Source organism: Gracilinanus agilis, chromosome 2, assembly GCF_016433145.1.
Source record: "Gracilinanus agilis isolate LMUSP501 chromosome 2, AgileGrace, whole genome shotgun sequence".
Classification (NCBI taxonomy): domain Eukaryota; kingdom Metazoa; phylum Chordata; class Mammalia; order Didelphimorphia; family Didelphidae; genus Gracilinanus; species Gracilinanus agilis.
The window spans coordinates 505163276-505189218 of record NC_058131.1 but is presented as its reverse complement, the minus strand read 5'-3'; the positions used below and the strand labels follow the sequence as shown (position 1 = coordinate 505189218).

The 25943-nt window shown below is 39.4% G+C and overlaps 1 protein-coding gene across 1 annotated transcript in view; it reads left to right on the top strand.

The window, feature by feature from the left end:
• CCDC88C (coiled-coil domain containing 88C) overlaps positions 1-25943 on the top strand; it is a 249078-nt gene that overhangs the window by 107706 nt on the left and 115429 nt on the right. The window contains exons 5-10 of the mRNA XM_044659995.1: positions 16495-16553; positions 19729-19812; positions 21358-21498; positions 22357-22541; positions 24223-24304; positions 24807-24965. Of these exons, the coding sequence (XP_044515930.1) occupies positions 16495-16553; positions 19729-19812; positions 21358-21498; positions 22357-22541; positions 24223-24304; positions 24807-24965 (710 nt within the window). The remainder of the gene's footprint in view (positions 1-16494; positions 16554-19728; positions 19813-21357; positions 21499-22356; positions 22542-24222; positions 24305-24806; positions 24966-25943) is intronic.

Below are 25943 nucleotides of genomic sequence, written 5' to 3'. Positions count from 1 at the left end.
TGTTTCTCATTTAAAATCTTTGAGAACTTAGGTCCTTTACCAATAGGCTTTTTTGTCATTTGCTTCCTTATTTTCTTTCACAGTCCTCCTGAGAAGAGACTTAAATGCAAGTTTTCTCCTCTTTAATTTCCCTTTTTTTGATTTCCTCTTCTTTGTGTTAGACTTCATTAAAAGAGTGACCTGAATGAAGGAGGTGGTCTGCTGGGTCATTCTACATCCATAGTTGGAGCTTAGTTTGGGAGACTTTCTTTTAAGAAGGTCATTAATGAATTAGACTATGCCAAGAGGATCCCAGTGAAAACTATAGAAAGGACTTGAGACCAGATTAGATAAAAGTCAGCCAAAAAGAATTAATTTTTAACCAAGAGAAGAGAAGATTTGGGGAGGGACAAAGGGATTCGATAGTTATCTGAAAGTATTTTGAAGAGGCCCTAGACTTCCAGGAGGTCAGAAATAAAAAGAATACATAGAAATTATATAAAACTAGAGCTTATCTCTTTTAAAGGCAAAACTTAGCCATTATAACCCTCCAGAATTAGATCTGCCTTATCTCAGGAGATATTCTGGTGAAGGCCAGATGACTATTTCTCATGATTGTTATAGAGGAGATTACGTTCAAATACAGGTTAATAATAATAGCCAACATTTATATAATGCTTATTATGTGCCAGGTACTATGCTAAATGCTTTGTAATGTTTTACCTCAATTGATCCTCATAGTAACCCTGGGGAAATAGGTGCCATTATTATTCCCCCCCACCATTTTACAGATGAGAAAACTGAGGTAAATTGGTTATTTAAATGCCTTGGCCAGAGTCAAAAAGCTATTAAGTTGTCTGAGAACAGATTTGAACTGAAATCTTCTTGACTCCAGGCCTGGTGCTCTAGCCACTGCAGCACTTGGCCTTTTAGGTCCCTGCCAACTATGATATTCTATGTTTCTGTGAGGATGTATAGCAGTCTCTTAGTATTTCTTTTCCCATTTTGGGGGAATATCTCTGGGAAGTTCTAATCCCTAGTATGAATGGCAGTACCGTTGCCTAATTTAGCTGCATAATATAACCTTCAGGAGTCATTGGTGTCCACTCAGACAATGCACCATAATATCCTCATCAGAAGAGGCAGAAAGTTTATTTTCCATTGCAACTATGACATTGACTAATATGAAAATGGCATCTTCATTGATCATATTAGTACATATATCACGGGTGGTTCTTGTGCCATTCTTCCCTGTCCCCTAACTCACAATTGGAAATGAATTTTACAATTGGTTCCCTGATTTCATTCTTTTTTTTTTTCACTTACCAGAGAAATATACCTTAGTCTGATTCACTTTTCTGTAAATTCGAGGAATTGGATCAAGAGGAAGGTTCCTAAACTTTTTATGTGTCATCAACCCTTTTGGCAGTCTCATGAAACCTATGGAGACTCTTTTTCAGAATTATGTTTTAAATTGCATAAAATGAAATACGGAGTAAAGGTTACAAATAAAACCAATTCTGTCGATTTATAAAAATTATATTTTTGAATTTCATGGATCCCAGATAAAGAATTCTGGGACTGAAATTTTTTTAGGTACTGCTCCACATCCTACTAGGCATTGTACCTTTAACTAAAAACCTTTAAAAAGCCTCTTTTCAATCAATCATGGGGACAGTATACCTGTGAGCCCTGCTGGTAGGGGAGACTGCGATTGGCAAATTGCTTGAGTTGGGGAATTCTGAACTGGAATAGGGAAAAAAGCAGATAAAGATGGCAGAAATAAAAAATGACAAGGGGCACCTGAAACCAAAAGAAAAAAATCAGTGGAAATAATTGGAGATGTTTAAAACTGGAGGATGTGATATAAGGGGCAAGCACATAGCTGTCTTCTAATATTTGACAGTCTGCCATGTGGACTTCAATTCGACAAACATTTGTTCAACACCTGTTTTATGTAAGGCACTATGAGTTGTATTTAGATTACAAAGACCAAAAATACTTTTTGCTCTGAAGAGGCTTACATACATAGTATGGAGTAGGGTGGCAACAGATACAGTACATACACAGAGAAAGTAATCACAAGATGATTTGAGGCAAGAGAATTTTTTATTTTTCTTTTCATGACAATTATTTTATTTGGATTAAACTTTAATAGCAAATGGTGATTGTCTTTATTAATACCTGTTCTTATCCATTTCCTCTCTAGGCCAGATTGGAGCTGTTTTAATTATACCCCTTATCCTTAATTCTAATTTGAAGTTTTTCTCTCATTAGATTGTAAGCTCTGTGAGAGCAAGAACTTTTTGTCTCTTTATATCTCCATCACTTAGCACAGTGCTTAGCCCATAGTGGGTGCTTAGTAAAAAAAATCTTTATTGATTGGTTTTCTTGGGACATCAGTTACCCCATTTTTTGCTGTATTGTTGATGTAAGTACTGGAATTGGAGCCAGGAACACCCTCCCTTCCCTGCTTTTCCCTTCCTTCCTTCCTCACCTTCCCTCTCCTCCCCTCCCTTTATGTTCTGTCTTACTAACAACTTTTAAGATTGAAGGGCAAAGGGACAGCTGGGTAGCTCAGTGGATTGAGAGCCAGGCCTAGAGACGGGAGGTCCTAGGTTCAAATCTGGCCTCAGACACTTCCCAGCTGTGTGACCCTGGGCAAGCCACTTGACCCCCATTGCCTACCCTTACCAGTCTTCCACCAAGGAACTAATACACAGAAGTTAAGGGTTTAAAAATATATATTAAAAAAAAAGATTGAAGGGCAAAGGCTAGCCAGCCAGAGTTATGATTTGCCCAGGGTCAGACAACTAAGAAGTTTGTCTGAGGCTAGATTTGAACCCAGGGCCTCCACACTCCAGGCATGGTGCTCTCTCCATTGTCCCTAGAACACCTCATTTCAAATCTCACAATTTAGCTATGTGAACCTAGGCAAGTTATTTGACCTCTTTTAACCTGTTTTTCTTTATCTGTAAAATAGGGATAATTCTAGCACCTACTTCCAGAATTGTTGAGGGTCAAATAAAATAATATATGTGAAGTACTTTGAAAATTTTATAGTGTTATAAAAGTGTTAGCTGTTATTCTCTTATTATTATTGTTATTATTAGCAAACATCTTCAAGGATGAGGAGATCAAGAAATTCTACTAAAAGGATTTGATAAGCCTCCTTCCAAATTAAAAAATATATGCACATGTAAGTGTTTGGGTGTGTGATGATTCCAATGCAAAAAAGGATGTGAGAGATTGAAAAAAGATATGTTGGAAAATATGACTCAAGTTTAAGAAATTTAAGAGGCCAGAGAGTTTTAGACTATATAGAAGTCTCTTCTTCTTCTTATGAATATTTGCTTTAAGAAGAGAATCAGGAAGCACCGGACATGACAAACACCGAAATACACCACCAAAAAATGAAATTGATTTTATCTTGATAGACAGGAAATGACTGGTTACCATTGTGAGAGCCATTTCTAAATGAACTAGCTTTGTGTAGTTGGACCCTTGACTGGTTAGAGCAAAGATCCAAAACCCAATTGACTTAATGGTTAATATAGGAATAGAAGATTTGTTGTGTGACAATATGTGAGTGATCCAAAGGAACTCCTAAGGGCATAGGATCAAGATTTAGAACTCAAAGGGGCTGTAAAAACCACGTTGCCCAGTTCAGTCTTTGTACAGATGAGGAAATTGAGACTCAGAAAAAGTGAATACCCTACCTACAATTGAATAGCTGATTTGGAAAGATCATTCTGCACCGGAGCAGTTATGGGTGACCTCATGGACCTAGCATTTAAATTTGGGTAGACAGAGACAACGGGGAAGGCATTTCAGACATAAACAAGGATGTGAAAAAAAGACTTGAAGGCTGGAAAGATTAAAACATTAGCTGAGTGGAGTTTTGGGTTTCTTGTTCTATATTTTCCAAGATAATATTTAAAACATTTTATATTTCTCTTTTTAAAAAATTAAGTTGCTTTTAAATTTTAATTGCTTATTAAAGTTACTTTAACACGGCCATTTGAGGACTGCTTTTTATTTGCTCATATCAGTGGTCTATCCACATTAGGTGTTTGTCTCATCAAAGAATCATGGATTATTAGTGCTGAATGTTCTGGTAGAAAGTATTTATTTCAACACCCTTTCTTTATAGAAAAGTAATCAGGAAAGTGAATTATTTTTTGCATTTGACCAAGAAAATTTTTGATTAGAAAAATCATAGATCATGTTCCTCATCCATAAAATGAGGGGTGTTTGAGTCAGAACATTTTATTTTCTTTGGATGATGAATGATGACCCATGCTGTTATCAGTACTTTCGAGTAGGAATGGACCTGAACCAGGTCATCTTATCTGCCTTTCCCCCACTCTAGGCAGGACTGTATTTAAAGCCACACTAGATAGATAAGCATCTATCTTACTGACCAAGATATTAATAGAAGATCATTTCATGCTTTTTCATTTGTGCAATTTACTGTCAGCAAATTTTTCTGTGGGTATAAATCCCTTAACCAGTTAGTTAATGACATTCCCAATTTTTCTCAAGGACAACTCATTGTTACTTTGTGTAGAAGTTCTCCACATTTTAGAGTAGGATTTTACAAATTTCTCTTTGGCCTTCTCATTCTTAGTTCAGTTAACTTCCATTCTTTTAAAGTTTCTTTTTACATCCTATTTACTTTGTATCATCTCGTGTGGTTTCCCCCACTGAATACCCTACAAGTTTTGCCACCTTTCTCTTGGGAAGAAGAGATTTACTAATAAAGGGCCTGGTCATTGCCAAGCTTGATGTGGGATTTAACTCCCTGTCTGCTTTTATATCTGTATGTTTACATTTTTGTGTCCAGTATCACGTTTGCTTTTTAAACTTCACATTCCTGTCCATCTTGACCTGAGTCCAGTTTTCCTCTGAATTCACATAATCTATTTTATATCAGACAGAGAGGGAGGGAGAAAAAGAGAGAGAGAGAGAGAGAGAGAGAGAGAGAGAGAGAGAGAGAGAGAGAGAGAGAAGGAGAAGAGGAGAAGATGATGGGGGAGACAGACAGACACCAGAGAGAGACAGAGAGAGGTAGGGGTGTGTGNAGAGAGAGAGAGAGAGAGAGAAGGAGAAGAGGAGAAGATGATGGGGGAGACAGACAGACACCAGAGAGAGACAGAGAGAGGTAGGGTGTGTGTGTGTGTGTGTGTGTGTGTGTGTGTGTGTGTGTGTGTGTGTGTGTGTATGCTTATATTTCTTCCTACTCACCAGTTCCAAACTATGCTGCCAATACTCCAGCCTTCATTCTTATCTGCTCCTATCACCTCTTCTTCCCACCCTCAACCTTGGACTCTATCCTTGGTACCACCTTAGGCTCTTAGAGGTAAGCTTTTGCCTTATCTTGCCCAGAAAAAGGCCTCCTTGTCATGTTCCTGGCACTCTTTCAAACCCTAAAGCATGCTCTCCACCTCTTCCAAACTAGCTCCCCTTTAGGCTGCCTTTCTTCTTTTAAATGTAAGCTCCTTAAAGAGCAGACTTTGTTCTTTTGTATTCCCACTTTACAGTTAGTACAGTGCCTGAGATGTACCTGGTAAGCCCACTCTATCCCTGTCCCTTTGTCTGTCTGTCTGTCTCTCCCTCTCTATCCCCCCTTCTCTTTCTTTCTATCTTCCATCCACCTGTATGCCACATTTTGTTTCTGTCTGTTTTTACTTGTCATTTAGAAACTGAATGATCTATTTCCCCCCTGAATTTTTATTTGTCATTTGTTTTTATACTCCCTGTTTTCCAACGTGCCTTATTCTTCCCTCCTGCCAGAGCAATCACATATAACAAAAAATTAGAAAGAGTGGGAAAAAAGAGTTTTTACCAGCATCAGTGAACAGATAGATCAAAAGTGTTCCTCATTTCTCCCAAGAAGGGGAGGGGAAGAGGGAGAGGTGCCCTCATGCCTCTTCTCTGGGGCTAAGCATTCTCATTATAATTTTGCAGCATCTAGTTTTCATTATTTTGTGGTTCTTTTCCACTTATGTTGTTGAAGTTGTTTATAGCCTTTTCCTAGTTTTGCTTCACTTTTTATCAATTCAGAAGTCTTGCCATTCTTCCCCATATTTCTTATTTCTTATTGCACAATAACATCCCGTTGTAAAGAGTTTAGCTATTCCCCAGTTGAGGGACTATCTCCTTTGCTTTTAGTGTATTGCCACTACAAAAAGTGTTGCTATAAATATTTGGGCATTTCTGGTGCCCTTTTTGTTATCTTTGATCTCCTTGGGGTATATGCTTGGTAGTGGACTCTCTGGATCAAAATATATGGACATTTTAGTTACTTTCTTCACATAGTTCCAAATTAAACCTAATTTTTCATTCTTAATATCAAGTATTAGTGGACTACTTAGGTTCAGGATGTTGATCATTCAGTGATATTAATGTCTGTGTCTGTGACTAACATCTTCCAGTCAGCTGTGTAATCTATCAACCTTCACTTGTTTACCTAATTAATTGATGACTTCTGGACACAATGGAATCAGCAACTTTGTCAAAGCCTAGAGACAGTATCTGGTTACTTCTTTCTCTGGACCAACTGGCTTTATCACATAAGGAGATTAGATTAGTCAGACAATCCTTATCAATCAGTATTTATTGAGTATCTACTAAGTGTCAGCCACAGTTTTTAAGTACTTGATAGGAAGCAAGATTTATTCTTAACTAGTCCCCAGGTTGCTTAACTAGTCCCCAGGTTGTTAATATTTTGATTTTTGTGGTAAACCTCATCCCTCTCCCCCCTTTTTTGCTACACCTTGAAGAACCTTTCTAGGATGTCATTTTATCATTTAGGCATGCATATTATGACTCATTTAGAAATGGAAATCCTGTACATACAATAATGGAACATTAAACCTGCACTAGACCTTCAAAACTATCTAATCTAGCTCTTATTTTCACTGAGGAAGCCAAGATAGAAAGGGGAAGGGAATGGTCACAAAAAAAGTAAATGGCAGGATTGGCACCTTGAATCTAGATGTAAAGTCTAGTGCTCTCTTTATAGCATCACCCTACCTCCTGTTTGTAGAAATAGGAGTGTCTGGTCCTAGTTGGGAACTGCCACCATCATTTATTTGTCTTCTGTAATGGAAGCTGTCTGTCCACTATGAGGTCAGAATCTTGGTGAGACCATCACAAAAATAGACTTGCCATCCCTTCACTCCAACCCCATTTTGGCCGACAAGAACAGGAGTGGCATTTGAGAATGATTATTGAGTTTTTCTATCATTGCTATTTCATAATTCAAATTACTGCTCTTCTCTCAAGCTCTACCCCTGGTGTGACAATAGAGGTGATTTTCATTAGATTATGAAGTATTTTTGAAAGGTAGAATTAAAACATAAAAAGATGAGCTGGTGCTGTGTTTTTCCCCCAAGATTTTAATTTTTAGTATTTTTGTTATTTTGAACTTAGACCTAGACCAAATCATTAATTCTTTTGCTTCTTTTGTTACCTTTTAATCTCCCTTGTAGGATCTCTGGAGTTGAAGTTTGTTTTGCTTGTGATTCTAACCTCCCACTTCTCCTCTCCTTAAACCACCCTTTCCCTGATCCTGCCTGTTTCTTTGGGTTTAATGTTTTTCTGTACAAACTGTATGTGTGTGTGTTTCAAATAAGAATGAGGTACATATGATGCCCACTCCTTCATCCCTTCCTCCATGTTCATATACTCTTCTTCTCATGGAAAGTTATTCCTCCTTTATCTTCTTTTTCACCCCTAGAATATTCTTTTTCTCCTCCCTTTTTTCTTTTCTTTTTTCTTTTTTTTTAAACCCTTGTATTTCGGTGTATTGTCTCATAGATGGAAGAGTGGTAAGGGTGGGCAATGGGGGTCAAGTGACTTGCCCAGGGTCACACAGCTGGGAAGTGGCTGAGGCCGGGTTTGAACCTAGGACCTCCTGTCTCTAGGCCTGACTCTCACTCCACTGAGCTACCCAGCTGCCCCCCTTTTTTCTTTTTAATTATTTACATTTATTTGTTTTATTGAAATGCATTAGTAGGCACTATTCAAACAGGATGACTGTTTTTGATAATAGTTACTTTACATTTTCTTAATTTTTTTCACATTTTCTTAATTTTTTTCAAACTTTAGATTTTTACATTTTTTGTTGTCTCTTGAGTCATTGAGTTCTATTTTCTTTTTTTTTTTAATTTTCAAGACATTTACTATTTCAGTAAGAAAGTATCAACTTCTGTTCTAAAGCTATTTACTTGACATACTGTTTTTTCCTCTATCTCATTTTTCCTCCAGTCTCATTTAAATTAAAAAAACAAACTTCTTCCACACACTTGTAGTCCTTGAGGCCAAGACTTTTATTTCCCCCTGAGATTCTGCCCATACTTGTGGGGTTACTCTTTTGTGGATTTTAACTCTTGAGTTGCTCTTGACCCGTAATATTATTTCTTCCTTGTGGATGGTGCCATCTTCTGTTTACTCATTTCCCCTACCTCAGGGCTTGATTTGGGACTCCGTGCCAGAGATAGGCTCCATCTCTCTCATACTCTTGGATAGAATAGGTTGGGCCTGACCTCAACCTGGTGGGATCTTGCCATTCACTAGAATGTTTCGGTTACCTTTGACTCTTAATAGCGCAAAGCCCCACTGTCTTCAAGGCTTCCTGGAGTATCTGTAATCAGAATGTCCCCTTCCACATCCCCCATTTCAAAGCACTTGGAGCTTCCAGTTGTCCCACCTCCTAGAAGAGCACTCTGGATCTAGGGTGTTCCTGGAGTATTATTGGTCAGCTCTTGCAAGCTTTGGCCATATTTACCAGATCTCCCTCTGACTGTCCTAGTGGGACCCCTCTGTCAGTGTTCAGGGGCTTCTGGCTATCTTCTAATCTGGTCCTGGGTCGGATGGAGTAGGTTATTGTTGTTTCTAAGATTTATTTATCATTATTCAATCTAGTGCTCTTTTAAAATCTTTGTTGCAGTATTTGTGTGAGAGCTGGGCCTCCTCTGTGACCTTTCCTAACCAGAATCCATTGGTTATTATTCTTATGCAGCTAAGAGCAAGGCAGGCTAGACACTAATGATAATTTATAGTTACGTTCAGTCTGTTTGGCCGGGAACTCTTATTGCCTTAAGGCAGTGGCTATCTTTTCATCCTGTCTTGAGACCTAAAGGTTCTTTGTACCCTTTCTACCCAGATTAGACTGATAGCAACCTCTTATGGTTGAGGTAAGTCAGCAAGCATTTATTAAGAGCCTGCTATGAAGAAGTGGCCTTGCCCATCATCTCAAACCTAAGATTATTGAGAAATAGGATTTCTGAATACTTGGTCTATAATCTTAATTCCAATTAGGGCTGCTTTCTCCTGCCATATGTGCCCTGGTCTGCTTTTCAGACCTTACTAACTGGCTCCCATCAGAATTTTTAGCCTGTTTTGTGCTGCCCTGATTTTCACAGCTAATCATAATCTGTGGCTCCTTAGTGAGCAGAGAAAACTTACCTTTATGCTGGAAATCGAAAATTTTAAAAAATGTGGTATGGATTAATTGTTAGAAAAATAGCTTTGGGTAATTTTATGTTTTCCCTCTGGATATAGTTAAGTAGGCTTTCTATTTCTTCCCTCCCTGACCTCTGCTTTAAACTATGTGAGAATCTAGGGAAGAAATGAGGGGCTATCACAGCAGAAATTAGTCTGTTTGCACCGGCAGTCACTGGAAGGGTGAGGTTCCTGCCCCCAATTAATTACTCAATTAAGTAATTAATTAATGATGATGATGGTGATGAATAGATTATTAAATAATCATTTCATAAATAGTATAATTAATAAATAATAATTAATCTAAGACTGATTAGATGAGAGTTGTCAGAAAAAGAAAAACCCATCTCAGTGTCAGATGGTTGTGTTTGGTGCCTGCAGTCATGGATCCTTGTCACTTGCAGGCTCACAAATGAGCTCTCAGTTCTGTCTGGGTGTGGGTGGCTCTTGGGGTCCTTGAACTGGTTCTGCTTTTTTCTCAGAATCTCTAGTGGCTCCCTAGCCCAAGAGTGTGGGACCGACAGTTAGTTACAGTGAGCATGCCGAGTTTGACCAAACTGACTGTCAGATACTGCTGCTTAGTTACCAAACTTTGTTTGCTAGACCTCTTAGAGACGGTCTGTAAGCACAGAGAATATGCTCAGACCGCAGCCAGCCTGGAACCCACTATGGCTTCCAACAGGATTGCCTTTGGATGCGGCATCGGTCTTAGGAATGGAGACATGTTGTTTGTTAAAGGTCATTTTGTTGATTTACTAATATTGGGGCTCTGAATTTTCTACATAGTGATCCTCTCCTCCCAATCACCTCCCCTTGCTCTCCTTCCTTCCCTAGTTGATTCTGGGTCTCACTGAAATCTTTGTAACTGATCCTCATTTTTTGGTATTCTTCCTAAGTTTGGATCTAGGAAATGATGAAGTAAGTTCTGGCTGTTGTTTGGATAGGAGTTGGGGTTTGGGGGAGGGCAGATAAAGTGTTTTGTTATCATTCTGAGATGCTCCCGTTCTGCTTGTGTGTTTACAGCAAATTTGAAATCCAGCTGTTTTAAATTGCCCTGGGAAGTTGTTTTATAGTCTAAGGTGATTAAATAAGGGTACCATGGGACAAAGGACCTGGGTTCAAATCTTGCCTCTCATGCATACTATTTATGCGACCTTGTGCGAGACACATAAATTGCTCAGTTTCTTCATCTGTAAAATGAGGTGATTGGACTAGATGAGTTTTGAGGCTCCTTCCCAATCAAGGTTTATGATGATGCTATAATATCTAGGACATTTTAGACACTCATATTAAAAGGTTGGGATGGAAGCTGTATTAATGGAAAATTCCCCCACCCCTACAAGCAAGAATCAAGTATATAACACCTTAGTCCTACTTACCACTTGAAAAGAGAAAAGGGGAGCCCCAGCCAGGCACTCAGAGGAGCCTCCTCTGGAGTTTCCTTCCACTGTTATGCTCGAATGATGAGTTAAATTGGCTCCCACATGTGTTGTTTGTCTATGGCCAGAGGTGGAGCATCCTGTGTCATTGGTGAAGATATCAATTTTAGGAAACCTGGAAGTTTCCCCAGAATGGGTGTGCAGCTTGGGTGATCTCCCCAAGTCCTAGTCTATTAACCAGTAGATCATTTCTTATTGAGCCCTCCTATGCACTGTACTTTTTTTTTAAGTACATTTAGTTTTTTTTAATTTAATTTTAAATTATTTTCCCATGTTTACATGATTCATTTTCTTGCCCCCTCCCCTCTTTTCTCCCCCCTCTCAGAGCCGACAGGCAATTCCACTGGGTTCTACAAATGTTATTCTTGATACTTGTTTCCATATTCCTGTGCACTATTCCGAGGAGAGAAGTTTAAAAGCATTTAATAGGTTTCCCAAGAGGTGCCAAACACTGCTAGGGATCCTAATATATGGTTTAGTGGCCCATTTCTATTTGAGTTCAACACTATTGGTCTACACCAGTGATTTCTCAAAGTGTGTGTGTTCTTGAGCTAAAAAATATTAAAATTTTTAAATTTCTAATATGATAAATGTCAATAGGTATAACTCACATAAGCAAAAAACCTCCTTGGGGTTCTCATTACTTTTTAAGAGTACTAAGGGACCTTCAGGTTAAAAAAGAATTGAAAACGGATGGTTTGTGTAGAGGGGGACCAATGGGTGCGTAGAGGGAGACTTTTAACGGTGGCAAATAGACATTACAGGTAGACTAGAAGTACTATACATGTCTTTAAGGGTAGAAATCTGACTGTAAAATTCTAGGAGAGGCAAACTGGGTCATTTCCAGAGAACCTAGTTATTCTGAAAGAGCGGCTCGTAGACTGTGCTGATGTGACTCATTGTTTAAAAAACCCATCCTTGCTACCCTGTAATCATGCTTAGGAAATTATCAGTATTTAAATCAACAGACAGAGTATAGGCAGATGTTGACTTTAATATGAGAAGCACAAAAGAACAGAGATCTAGAGAATTTTCAGTCATTGTTTAAAGCAGTGGTTCCCAAACTTTCCTACTGCCCCCTTTCCAGAAAAAATATTACTTAGCGCCCCTGGAAATTAATTTTTTAAAATATTTTAATAGCAATTAATAGGAAAGATAAATGCCCCTGTGGCCATCACCATCTCCCTGGATCGCTGCAGCACCCACCAGGGGGCGGTGGTGCCCACTTTGGGAATCACTGGTTTAAAGCATCTCATCACAGAAGGCAAAAACTCGTTTAGGTAGTGCTTCAGGTTCCCAAACCATTTTGCATTGATTATTTTATTTGATCATTATAACAGTCCTGTGAGTTGGATATTATTATTATTTCCATTTTACAGGTGAGAAAATTGAGGCTGAGACAGGTTCAATGACTTCTGGGAATCACGTAGCTTTTCTCAGAGGCAGGATTTGAATTCAGATTTACCTTACCCTTAAATCCAGTCAAACCCACTCCCCCACATCGCCCAGTCAACCCTGTGCTCCCTCTTTTATTTATTCCAAGTGCTATTTTCTCTTTAACACCGAACTTTAGTTGAGGGAGCAGGGCGGGTCATTGAGTGTAAAAATGAAGCCCAGCCTTGTTGGTGTTTTGCTGGCCAGGCTGCCGTCGTAGATTTCTTTCTCATTTTCCCTTGTCTCTATTGTTGGGTTAGAGCTTGCAGACAGATTATCATCCTGAGGGAGAATAACCTCAGCCAGGGCACAGGGTGGGCCGTTTGTAGACTGATCCCAGCGGACTACCCTAGCGTAACACCGCTAAGTGAGAAAAAAAAAAGGCCATGTTTTACTTATTTAGAAGCCCTGGAAGGAAGAGTAATCGTGAACTTCTACAGAAGGGTGAATTTGAAAGGAGCAAAGAATTTTAGAAATGGAGGAAGAGGGTGCAACTGGGTAGCTCAGTGGATTGAGAGCCAGGCCTAGAGACAGGAGGTCCTAGGTTCAAATCTGGCCTCAGACACTTCCCAGCTGTGTGACCCTGGGCAAGTCACTTGACCCCCATTGCCCACCCTTACCACTCTTCCACTTAGGAGCCAATACGCAGAAGTTAAGGGTTAAAAAAAAAAGAAATGGAAGAAGACAGGGAATAGGGACTGCGTCAAGGGAGGTACCTTTTAGCACCCTTATTCTGGACTCTTCTTTCCTTGACCCCCTTCCTGCCTCCCCCATCCACAACATTATCACCGTGGATGGGTGACTTTAGACAATTTCTTCCTGTTTTAGAATGGATTGCTGTAAACACTTTGCAGCTGTGTATGTTGTTTGCCTGCAAATGTCCACTTCCCATTTTCTGCCAAGAAAATCCCGAGCTGGGGTGATTTGCTTGTTAATCTCCAGGATGCAGATAATAAAGAAATGTTTTCCTTGGGCCTTGCCCTGCTGGCTTGTACTCTAGGTGGGATTTTCAAACGTGACTGACCCCCTTCTCCAAACCTCCCCAAGGAGGCAGTTCTGCCATGGAACACGACCAGTGGTCTTTCCAGGTTGCTCTCAGCAGTGGGATTGCTTGGGACTCACACAGGAATCTCTGTTTACTTTTCCTTTTTAGAGATTTGGTGTCCGCTTTTCCCCCTCAATAGAAGGCAAACTCCTTGAGGACAGAAATTGTTGATTTTTCTTTGAGTCCCCAACAGCGAATACCGTTTGCTCACAAATATTTGAGGATTGATTTGATATAATGCATGTGCACCCTTACCCTCATGGTACATTATCAAAGCATAAAAATGCATTTTTTAACTAGGTGTGTATGAACTATTCTTGCTGTGTAGGTATGACATCCACTTTTATTTATTTATTTTTTTAAATAAGTTTTTAGGGGGCAGCTGGGTGGCTCAGTGGATTGAGATCCAGACCTAGAGATAGGTTCAAGTTTGGCCTCGGACACTTTCTAGCTGTGTGACCCTGGGCAAGTCACTTAACCCTCACTGCCTAGTCCTTACCACTCTTCTGCCTTGGAACCAATACTTAGTATTGATTCTAAGATGGAAGGTAAAGGTTTTTTTTTTTTTAAGTTTTTATTATCTTTTGTTTTTATATCATCATTTCCCAATATAGCCTTTCCTCACTCCTCCCAGAGAGCCATCCTTTGTAAAAAGGAATTTTTTAAGAAACTTTCCTCAAAATTAATAGCTATTTCTGATTCTTTATCTAGTCTATTCCATGAGCTGTGCTCCTATTTGTAAAATTAATACTAAATGATTTTGATGTCTGCTACGTTATGATATACTTTGAGTTCTGGAAGGTTTTTTTGTACATTTTCCTTTTTTTTTGTATTATTTCTTTTTCTATTTTAAATCTTTTATTCCTTTGAATGAGTTTCACTATTATTTTATATGCTTCTGTAAAGAATCTTTTGTAGTTTGGGGTAATATTTTCTGCAAATTAATTTTGGGGGAAATTGTTGTTTTTATTATTTTGACAGTCTAGGCATGAACATTGAATATTCTTCAAGTGTTTTGCTTTATATTTTTTTTCTATTTCCTAACTATATCTGAATTCTGCCTCTCTTTCTCATCTTCGCCTCTCCGTCGCACTTGGACTTTATTGACCCCGAGATGTGATAGATGTGCTTTCTTTTTTAACTCTCAGAATAATTTATGTGATATCATTATTAATTGTTCTCTAATAGCTTGAGAGAAGTCATCTGTTAGGTCCAATACCCTTTTCTCCCTGCTATATCCCTTCCCCCTACCTCCTAGTTTAATTTTGTTTTCTGAGACAGGATTTTTTCAGGATCTCACATAACTAAATGTTAGAGATGGGATTTAGACCCAGTTATTCTTATTTATTTTTTTATTTCAAGTCCATCACAGGGCCTTAGATTACCTAGAGAAAACTTAGCATCTAAAAAAAAATCTCCTCAGCAAGGGGGGTGGGGAGCAAAAGGCAGCAAAAATAACTTAGAAGAATAGAGATTTATGTATTATGTAATATGGAAAGTTTACAAGCTGTTACACAACATTTACTTGATCTTAATAAATTGTTGTTATAGTTTGGCCAATAGAAACAAGAATTTAATTACTAGAGGATGAACATGCTAAAATGAAACTATTAATTTGTTGTTTGATCTTATTCAGAGGTTCATAGGATGTTAGAATTGAAGAGGACTTTAAAGGTCGCAAAATGCAGTAATAATTCTTGTAAACATTTTTCAGATGAAGAAACTAAGGCCCTGAGAAGGGGGAAGTGACTTCCTCAAATCATACTGCTGACTAATAGCAAAGCTTGAACTAGACACTTGGGTCCAATGGTTTTTCAGTTTAATTTCATAAAAATCAAGTGTCTGATTTGAATATGGATCTTTGCTAGGCTTTGCTCTTAATTTATAGGTTTAGAGCTAGAGCGGGCATTGGGCCATCAGATGCTGACTCCGTCCATATGTCTGTCAATCTGTTTCCTTACTTATTTCATTCATTCATTCTTATGTTTATTGATCCAGACTTGTGATTTCATTGTTTGAGAATCAGATTGACATGATGGAGACAGTGCTGAATTTGGAGTCAGGAGCACCTGGGTTCTAATCCTACTTTAGTTTTCATATCAGCTCTGAGACTCTTGGGAAAGTCATGTAATTTCTCAAAGCCTCAGTTTCCTCATTTGTAAAATGAGGGAGTTGGACTCAATTTATAAGGTCCTTTTTAGCGATGTGATCCTAGGATTTATGATAGGAACCTTTCTTGCTCTCTCCCCATTGGGGCATCTGTAATTGATAGTTGTTGTTTTTTAAACCCTCACCTTCTGTCTTAGAATCAATACTGTGTGTTGGTTCTAAGACAGAAGAGTGGCAAGGACTAGGCAATGGGGGTCAAGTGACTTGCCCAGGGTCACACAGCCAGGAATGTCTGAGGTCAGATTTGAACCCAGGACCTCCTATCTCTAGGTCTGGCTCTCAACTCACTGAGCCACCCATCTTCCCCCTGTAATTTATAGTTTTTGAGAGTTGCTTGCATCACTGGGAAGCTAAGTGATTTTGGCATATTAGCCAATTTGTTTTGGAATCAAAACTTGTAATTGGGTCTTCACCAGAACTCCAAGGCTTAGCTTTTTCTCCTTTAGACTATGCAGCCTCCCATGTTGGCAGTGGAACAACTCAAAGGCCCCCATCCAAGTTAAATGACTTGCCCAAGTAATAACGGTTCCTGAATTGAACAAAAGCCCTCTAATTCTAAATTCAGTGTTCTTTTCATAACACCACTGCCCCTGTTTTCAAGGAGTCTGTGTTCTACTGGGGTGGATTAGAAACAAATGTCAATAACTATTACCTAGATAGAATGTGGGGAAAGGTCCAGGCAGAGAGCTGCTATGAGACATTTGGGGAGGGTAGAAGTCACTTTTAGCTAGCTCATTGTAAAGACTAGGACTGGAACCAGTTTCCAGATTTTATATAATTATAACTTCAAAGAATGCCATCAAATACTGGACACCATGTCAGGGGGATTCCTTCTGCTATCTGTACTTGCCTCTAAATAAATGTTTGGGTTTTGTGTCTATGACTTAAATTTCCTATGTGCCTCTTCTTTTATTTTAGGGAAAAGTATGGATGAAATTAAGAAGGTGCTCTTACTGGTGCTGGGCTGTGCTGTTCAGGTAAGTGCATGGGAGGCTGGGTGAGGAATGAGATGGTTGTACTACTACATGGTGTATTAATTTGTGGATGGTACAACTTGGTGATTTGTTAAAGCCACCCTTTCAAGATATAGGAACTCTAGAATAAACATGAACGTAATAGTTCCTCTTCTAGAATAAATATGAACTTAATAATGCCATTAATTAACCTAACAGATGTGCCTAATAGATCACTGACCTGTAATTTTTATCCCCTTGGAAATTCCCTTTACCCATGCACATGGCAGCTGTCTCTCATTTATATGGTCTTAGAGAAGGTCATATTGTAGTTTTAGGAGTTGTACTTGAACCTTGATTCTTCCTGATTGTGTGCCCATCACTCCATCCCCATGCCAGGCTGCCCTTATGGGTATGTGCCATCCCTTGATAAAGTTCCTCTTCGTGTAGGTAGGCAGGGTGAGGAAGCATTGGTTCCATGCCCCAGTGTTAAGAGAAGACAATTCTTTATTAAGCTATTTATATGTTGCTTCTGTCCGAGTCTGTGGTTTTGTCAGTATAAGAAACTCCTCCAGAGAAACCCATAGAGATATTTACTCGTTTTGAGATCTATAGTCTTTTTTTTTTTAAACCCCTACTTTCCATCTTAAGACAGAAAGATAAGGGTGAGTCAAACAGGGTTAAGTAACTTGTCCAAGATCACACAGCTAGAAAGTGTCTGAGTTCAGATTTGAACCCAAATCCTCCAGACTCTATCCACTGAGCCACCTTGCTGTCTCAGAGGTCTCTAGTTTTAGAGAGTTGAAGGGACTTTTCCAGGGTCACAGAGCTAGTCTGTGTCTTGGAGTCAGGATTCAAATCCACATTTTAATGACTCTAAGCCCAGCTCTCTATCCACACCTTCATGCTCTATACATGTGTGTGCATGCACGCATTTGTGTGTGAAAAAGAGTATAATATAGAGACCAGAGGGCTAGCCTTAGAGTCAGGAAGACCTAAGTTCAAATACTACAGCTCAGACCCACTGACTGTTTGATTCTTGCCCTCTCAGTGATTTAGGCATCTTAGAATTTAAATGAGTTTTCAAGTTGATATTTGTGTCCAGAGAAAGAACTGATGGAGTTGTCTTTCCCATCCGTGTATTTATGGTTTTATTTGGGGGTCTGGGTTATTTTGACTTTGCTTTTACAACAACGACCCATAAGGAAATGCTTTTTGTGTGACAATAAAAATAAAGTTTTTTTTTTAAAAAGGGTAATATTTGTGGAGAGCATTTTTCAATTTCCTAAAATAATGAAATCACAGGTGACCAACCACTCCTTTCCCAAAAGTATAAGTGTGGGTATCTCTGTACTTGGTCAGTCTGACCATCTCTAATGTAGTGGCAATTTAGGGCCTCAGAGGTGAATGAAACAAAAGCTTCAGCCACAGAGTCTCTATTAAAAAGGAAGTTCCTTAAGAGAAGTTCAGGAAGATTCAGTCTTTACACTCACCACGTGGAATTCCAAAGGAAAGATTTAAGAACAATCTCACCAAGGTCCAGAGCTCCTTCAAGTCCCAGTCATGAACCAGAAGAGAGCCCTGAGCTCACTGAACTCTCTTTTTAAAGGGACCTCTTTTGTGTCACTTCCTGTGCCTTCCTCTTCATTTACATGTCCAATCACAACAGATGCTTTTCTTAGGACTGCCCAGGAGGCAGTCAGTAAATTCTGATTTGTCACTCACTCTAGCACACGTGGGTTACAGACCTCCCAACTTGTGAGTTAAGTGGAGATGTTTTCATCTTTGTTGATTAAACCTAAAGATGGGCAGGATAAATTTAATCTCATTATCACAGTGCTCCCTCCCAAACCTTCTGTAATATAACATAGAATAGCATAGCATAACATAACGTAACAATGTAGTATAACATAATACAATATTGATTCCAAGACAGAAAAGCAGTAAGGGCTAGGCAATGGGGGTTAAATGACTTGTCCAGGGTCACTCAGCTAGGAAGTGTCTTGAGTCCAGATTTGAATCCAAGACTTTCCACCTCAAGGCCTGGCTCTCAATCCACTGTGCTACCCAGCTGCTCCCAGTGCTTTTTTTTTTTTTAACTTAAAAAAAATTTTTTTTTACTAATTACACATAGAAACAATTTTTGTCAATTTTTCTAACATTTTTTCAGTTCAGATTTTCTTTGTTGTATCCCCCAAAAGGTGGTAAATTTAATCCAATATGGGCTATATCAGTGCTTTCATGCAATACATATTTTGATATTCCTCCTGGTGTGACAGAAGATACATACAGTGCTTTGAAGTTTGTAAAATTTCTTATGTACATGCAAACTTCCCAGTTACATAGATATATACACTTTTGAGGTCAGGTACTCAACTTGTTATTTTATCATTTTAGGGAAGTCCCAGTATAGAAATGCCCTCCACAAATAACAACTTGAAAGTTGATCTTTAACTTAAATTTCTTAGGTGCCTATAGTGCTGAGAATTTAAAAGACCGGCCTTTAGAAAAATTGATATAATTTAGATTGTTGGTCCTTGCAATAATCCTAAGAGATAGGTGCTGATATTACTCTATTTTACAGGTGAGGAAACTGAGGCAAATAAACATTAAGTGACTTGCCCACAGTCACATAGTGTCTAAGTGTTTTTGGTAGTATTCAAACTCACGTCCTCCTGACTCTTTAGTACAGTGGTCTCTACTGCACCCCCTAACTGTCCAGGTCTCCTCACTCCCAGGACAATATACCTTCAGCTACCCCGAATGATTTGGTATTGAATATGTTTTGAGCTTGGACTGTGTAGAGGCCAAAAGGGAATTCTCTGGAATTGGGAACTGACTGCTCTGATTGTGAATCCTGTCCCTGAAACACATACTAGCTCCTCGTCTTTTATACTTCTTTTTATTAAAGAATCTCTGTCTTGGACCCATCATGGCCTTTCATCAGCATAGGATATGGAACCCAAAAGGTCTATGGCACTGAGGCTAGCTGGCCATATGCTCCTAGTGTATAAATGTGAATGGAATTGTTAACCAAATAGCCATGGGACATTAAGAGACACAGCCAGATTTACCAAGAAGGAAGTTTCCTTTTTTAAAAAAAATGCATTAATGTACCTCAGGTAGCCTCTTAGTTAAGATGGAGTCTATTGTAAATAAAAAAAAAAAAACCTTCCATTAACATTTCATCCCTTTACAGTGTGAAAGGAAAGAAGAATTTATTGAAAAAATTAAGCAACTGGACATCGAAACCCAAGCTGGGATTGTGGCACACATCCAAGAGGTAGGGTTTGTTGTTCCTTCTTAGCGTTTGTGGGGTGGATTGTGTCTTTGTAGGTACATGGCTACGGGGCACCGTGGCATTGGAGTTGGTGAGGATTTAACTCTTTAATAAAGGGTTAACGTATATTTGATGTCATTTATAATATCTTTTGTTAATTTGGAATTTAATTGAACACAAACAAAATAATTATTTTTGGAAATATGGTCATAAGCTAGATAAAATCTGTACATGTGAGTGCGTGCACACACACACAGACACACACTTTTTTTTAACCTTCAATTAAAACTCCTTTTGTTTCCTACTCATTGCCTAATATGGGCTCAGACTATTTTTAAGAGTGATGCTGTCAGTTGGTTTAGGCTCAGAATTGATTTACATACTTCTAAAATGTACTCTGGCAAATGTCATCCTCCTATCAAATATTTCTTTTTAAAGAAAAATACTCCGCTACTGTCAGTAGCAAGGAGAAAAGACACTGGCTTGCTGTCACTTTTGAGGGTGAAATGAGAAAGTTCTAGAAGGGCTGTTCCTCACCCACCCTAGCCCTGCTGCCAGAAGAGCAAGCTTGGGCATTCCTGGTAGGACTTTGCAGCTGCATGTGTGTGTTCAAATGAATGTGCCCACAGGCTTGCCTCGGTGAGTCACCCATTTCCCTGTAGCTGTCTTACCCTTGAGATGATAATGGGAGCTCTTTTGTTACTTAGTTATTTTCCCCCTTCTTGATCAAGGAAGATACACTATTGCTGCTACTAAGGCTACAAGTAATAGTAACCTACTCGAGATCTTCGAGTAGGGCCATGATGGATATTTGTAAGGGTTTGACTAGATGATATCTTAAATCCCTTCAAACTCTCAAATGATGTGAATTAAGATTTAGACTCTTCCTGATTAACTAGTTGGTTATAAATATAAAACCTGGCAGGCTTGAGAGTATGGGGTGGGGGTTGTAATTAGGGAGAAGGAAATTGAGGAAGTAAAACTACTCAGTGTTATAAAATTGATTTTGGGGGCAGCTAGAGATGGGAAGTCCTGGGTTCAAATTTGGCTGTGTGACCCTGGGCAAGTCACTTAACCCCCATTGCCTAGCCCTTACCACTCTTCTGCCTTACAACCAACACACAGTATTGATTCTAAGACAGAAGGTGAGGGTTATTTTAAATATTAAAAAAAAAAAGATTGATTTTCACTTTTAGACTCTTGACTGACTTTAGGGAAAATATCTTTTTTGACAGTAGTTTCTGAGATTAGGTCTGGTTACTAGATGCTATTCTTGGGACAAATGTGGCTTTGTTCAGTAAGGCTTAGATAATTTGAAGCTCAACCATTTGGCAAATTGCCCCCATGATGGGATTAATAATTAACCTGCCTTCCAAATGAGGCAGGTGTTCTGTAGAAACTTAAAGCCCACATCTTACATTTGTTCTGATCCATTTGCCATTACTAGTTCCTTGCTCATAATTAACCTGAGCTCTGTTCTTTCCTCCTTCCCCCTTTTCCCAGAACCCTCATCCTTCTCCCGTCAATAGTGTCTATGGTTGTTTGCAGGTGACCCAGAACCAAGAAAACGTGTTTGACCTGCAGTGGTTGGAGCTGCCAGACATGGCCCCGGAGGAGTTAGAGTCGCTCTCAAGGAACATGGTGTTTCACCTCAAACGGCTCATTGACGAGAGAGATGAATGCACAGAAGTACGTCTGGGAGGTCCTCCCAGTGCTAGAAAGAATAAATAGCCTGGCAGGGGCTGGGGAGGGGTTGGATAGAAAGGCCACAGCGGACTGGTGATGGTAGCGGCCTTGACCAGGGGATTGGTATCTCTCCCATCTTTTCCTCTGAGATGTGCTTTTTATTTTATTTTTCCAATATTAATTTCTTTTCAGCCTCTGACTTTAAGATTCTTCTATCTTAATATCTTCTCTTTTTTCTTCCCTCTCCTCTCTCTCTAGTTCATATCTAGGACCATAGACTTTATTTTTTTTTAACCTTTACTTTCTGTCTTCTAAAACAGAAGAACGGTAAAACCTAGACAGTTGGGTTAAATGACTTGCCCAGGATCACACAGCTAGGAAGTGTCTGAGGCCAGATTTGAACCCTCTATCCACTGTACCACCTAGATGTCCTGACCATAGACTTTGAAACTAGAGGGAACCCAAGAGATCGAACTAGTTGGTCTGGACCAGAACAACTCAGACTGGGGAATAATGCAATAGATTTGGAGTCAGAAAGACTAGAGTTCCATATTTAAAAGCTGTGTGATCCTTGGCAAATTACCTAACCTCTCTGAGACTTTGTTTCCTCATCTATACAATTAGAGAGCTGGATTTACAAGCTTTTAAGGGCTGGACTCCCTCTGAATCTATAATACAAGAAATTATTTGAAGGGAATAAAACATAAAGTGGTTTAGAGAGGATCCTGGGCAAGTTACTTGAGTGACTCTCAGCCTCAGTTTTCTCATCTATAAAATGAGACAGCTGGACTTGTGAGCCTTTCTAGCTCTCAATGTACGATCCTTTGCTCATCCTTCTCTCTCTGCCCCATCTAACTGAAGTTAATAGTGGACCTTACCCAGGAGAGAGATTATCTGCAGTCGCAGCAGCCACCCAGCCCTCTGAAGCTGTCCAGCACGGACTCCACACCCAGCCCGACCAATAGCCTCTCCAGCGAGGACAAGCAGCACCTGGCCGTGGAACTGGCAGACACCAAGGCCAAGCTCCGGAGGATCCGCCAGGAATTGTAAGTCACCAGTAAACCTGTCTGCTCAGCAAAGAACTCAGAGTTGTGTTTTAAGATTTTCTGTAGTTACTTGATGGGTGAATTCCATTTGGGTCAGTTCTTACTATACTTACTATGTCATTTTTCAGAAAACATACGCATGCATGAGGGTCCCTTTCCTCCTCTGTCCCACCCCTCCCCACAGATTGGGGCTGAATTAAATATTATCTTGCTATACAGGACATCCCAAAATTCTCAAGGCAATTTTAAGCTTTAAACTGAAGACTGCAGGAAGTCTTTTTTTTTTTTAAACCCTTGTTTTCTTTCTTAAAATCAATACTGTATATTGGTTCCAAGACAGAAGAGTGGTAAGGGCTAGACCATTGGGGTGAAATGAAGTGTCAGAGGTCAAATTTGAATCCAGGACCTCCTGTCTCTAGACCTGCCTCTCAATCCACTGAACTACTTAGGTGCTCCCTGCTGGAAGACTTTTGGAACACCTTATTTAATAAACATTTACTGAGGGCCAGCTAGGTATCTCTGGGGATAGAGAGCCAGGCCTAAAGTTGGATTCAAGTGTGACTTCACACACTTCTTAGCTGCAAGACCCTGGGTAAGTCATTTAATCCCAGTTGCCTACTCCTTACTGCTCTTCTTGTCTTGGATTCAAGACTTAGTATTGATTCCAAAACAAGATAAAGGTTTTAAAAAAGAATCAGTATTTATGCTAAGATTTAAATTCAAAACAGTTTTATAATTTCAAGGGACACTTTGTATTTCCTTTGTGGGAGACAAACTTTTTTTTAAAGTACAAAGTATTAGGGGCAGCTGGGTGGCTCAGTGGATTGAGAGCCAGGCCTAGAGACAGACAGGAGGTCCTAGGTTGAAATCTGGCCTCAGACACTTCCTAGCTGTGTGACCCTGGGCAAGTCACTTAACCCCCAATGCCTAGCCCTTACTGCTCTTTCTGCTTTGGAGTCAATACACAGTATTGGAAGGGTAAGAATTTAAAAAAAAAAAAAAAGGTACAAAGTATTTAATTAGTTTGAATGATGCTAAAGAATTTATATATGTCAGCTCTACTTAAATAAGGAAAAAATAAGTTTAAATTTAAATCTCTTCTGAGTACCATTAATACAAAAAGTTTGAAAGTCTACAGATACTACAGACTAACTTAACTATTGTTTTTTTTTTAAGTGTCCCAGCTCCCTTTGACTATTTGACTATTTTGGCTTTCCTACCATTGATGGATTTTCAAGGTGGTCTCTATCTCTTCACTCTCTTATCTTGAAGTTACCCTCTGCTCCTCCACCCTCACTTGTACTTCCCAAACTTCTCAGCTCTGGGGGAGCGGGCTAGAGGTCATGGTGGTTGCAAGCAGGAACTCCAACCCCCACGACCCGACCTCTGCCATAAGAATAATTCATCTGGTACAGGTAGTACCTTGGCAGGGAATCTGTCATGCCTGGTGGATATGAGCCTAGGGAGAATGCCAGAGGAAATCAGAAGGAATTCATAAGCAGACTCATTTCTGCAAACTCCATTTATGTTTATGGATTTTCCCAAAGGACTTGATTTCCTTTTCCCCTCCCACTCCCTTTCCAACCCTGTACACAGTCTTTGTAGGAAGCTCTGAGGCCTGTCCAATTGATTGTGGATGTTGTTATCTCTTTGAGCTCTCACCTCTAATCCCTTCCTTCAGGGAGGAGAAATCAGAGCAGCTCGGGGATGCTCGGCATGAAATCGATCAGCTAGTGCTGGAACTGCAGAAAATCAAGCAGGAGGTAAGGAGGGATTCCAGCCAGCAAATATTTATTAAGCACCTACTGTGTGCAGAATACTACATTTCAGGATTGAGTTAGACATGTGGGATGGAGAGGGTCAACTGGTATTATCCTTTAATAATAAAAGTCAAAGAGTTCTTCATTGAATGGCTTTTTTTTATGTGTTAAAAAAATTTTAAGCAAAAGCACAATTGTTTCCCATTATAGTCTCTTTTAAGAGTTTTCTGAGACTAAAGCTAACTGAGAATATTAAGAACGACAGCTGTCTTCAGTGGCAGTGTTCTGCATGTGTCTAGCCATCCCTAAGGTAGTGGTTGGTGGACAGTTTCTTTAGGCACCAGGATTTTCCTCTTCCTCAAATTCCTGGGTACTTTTAGTTCCCCATGTTTCCATTTTCAAGGTATTAATCTTCCTCTCCCTGGCTTCCCAATGCCAGTTAACGTCCCTTGATCTTTGAAAATAACAGTGCTTGGCTTTCTTTTCTCTTTGTCCATCTCCTCAGAACATCCACCTTGGGGCTGATGCCCGGTCTGCACGAGCCTACCGGGATGAGCTGGATTCTTTGAGAGAGCGGGCCAACCGAGTGGAGAGGCTTGAAATGGAATTGGTCAGGTGTAAGGAAAAACTGCATGACGTGGATTTCTATAAAGCTCGAATGGAGGTGAGGCTGATTGCTAGGAAGCTGTTGTCTTGGGGAGCCTTGTTTTCTGGGGGCCTGGGTGGTGACCCTGCTTTATCAGAAGCATATTTGGATGTGTGTGTGTGTCCGTCTCAGGGAAAATGACTTAATCTCTTTTTGTCTTTCCTCTTTTGCAAAATATGGTAAACATAGTTGGAACTGAGGGCCTTTCTTCTAACTAAATCTGTGGTCCTCCCCATCAAAGCCCACAGTGGCAATTTGCTGCATGCAGTCTGATGTTAGAAATGGATAACACTGATGGAAGGGAATGACTTCAAAGTCCTCCTTTTCCTCGCCTGAAGCTTTAATGAGGATCCTTTCTTTTTAGTTCAGTAAATACTTCTGGAAGCTTTATTATGTATATGTGATGAAAAATGTGAGGTTCTCGAGAGAGAATAAGACATGATCTCTGCCTACTAGAGCTTATATTTTAAGAGACTAATAAAGACAAACAGACATTACGATATGAGAACCATTGAGAGAGGAATAAAAGTACACAAGCATTTGAAATAGAGGGAGAGGTTGCTTCTGGAAGGGATAGAAATCATAACAAAGTTCATTTGGCATTGGAGCTGGACCTTAAGGGATATATATATATATATTTTCACCTTACCCATCACTTTGCAATGTCTTTCTTTACTTAAATAAGATGAAGTTATAGCTGAGAAGAATCATACAATGAAAAAATTTGTTATAGTAATCTACTAACTAAGAACACAAGGAGAATAAAAACTAGGATGGAGAAAACTAGAACTAATTAGAAAAAAGTTAAAAAAAAATCACAACCTAAGGTTCTGTCTCTTCCTAGTTCCATTACCTTGGGCAAGTAGACTATTCCTCTGTGGACCTCAGTTTCTTCCTTTGTAAAATAAATTGGATTAGATTTGGAAATCTCGTGAAGGGTCTTTTTTTTTCTACTTTTCCTTAAATGAGAAAGATAGGAAGTAGCTAGAAACATCA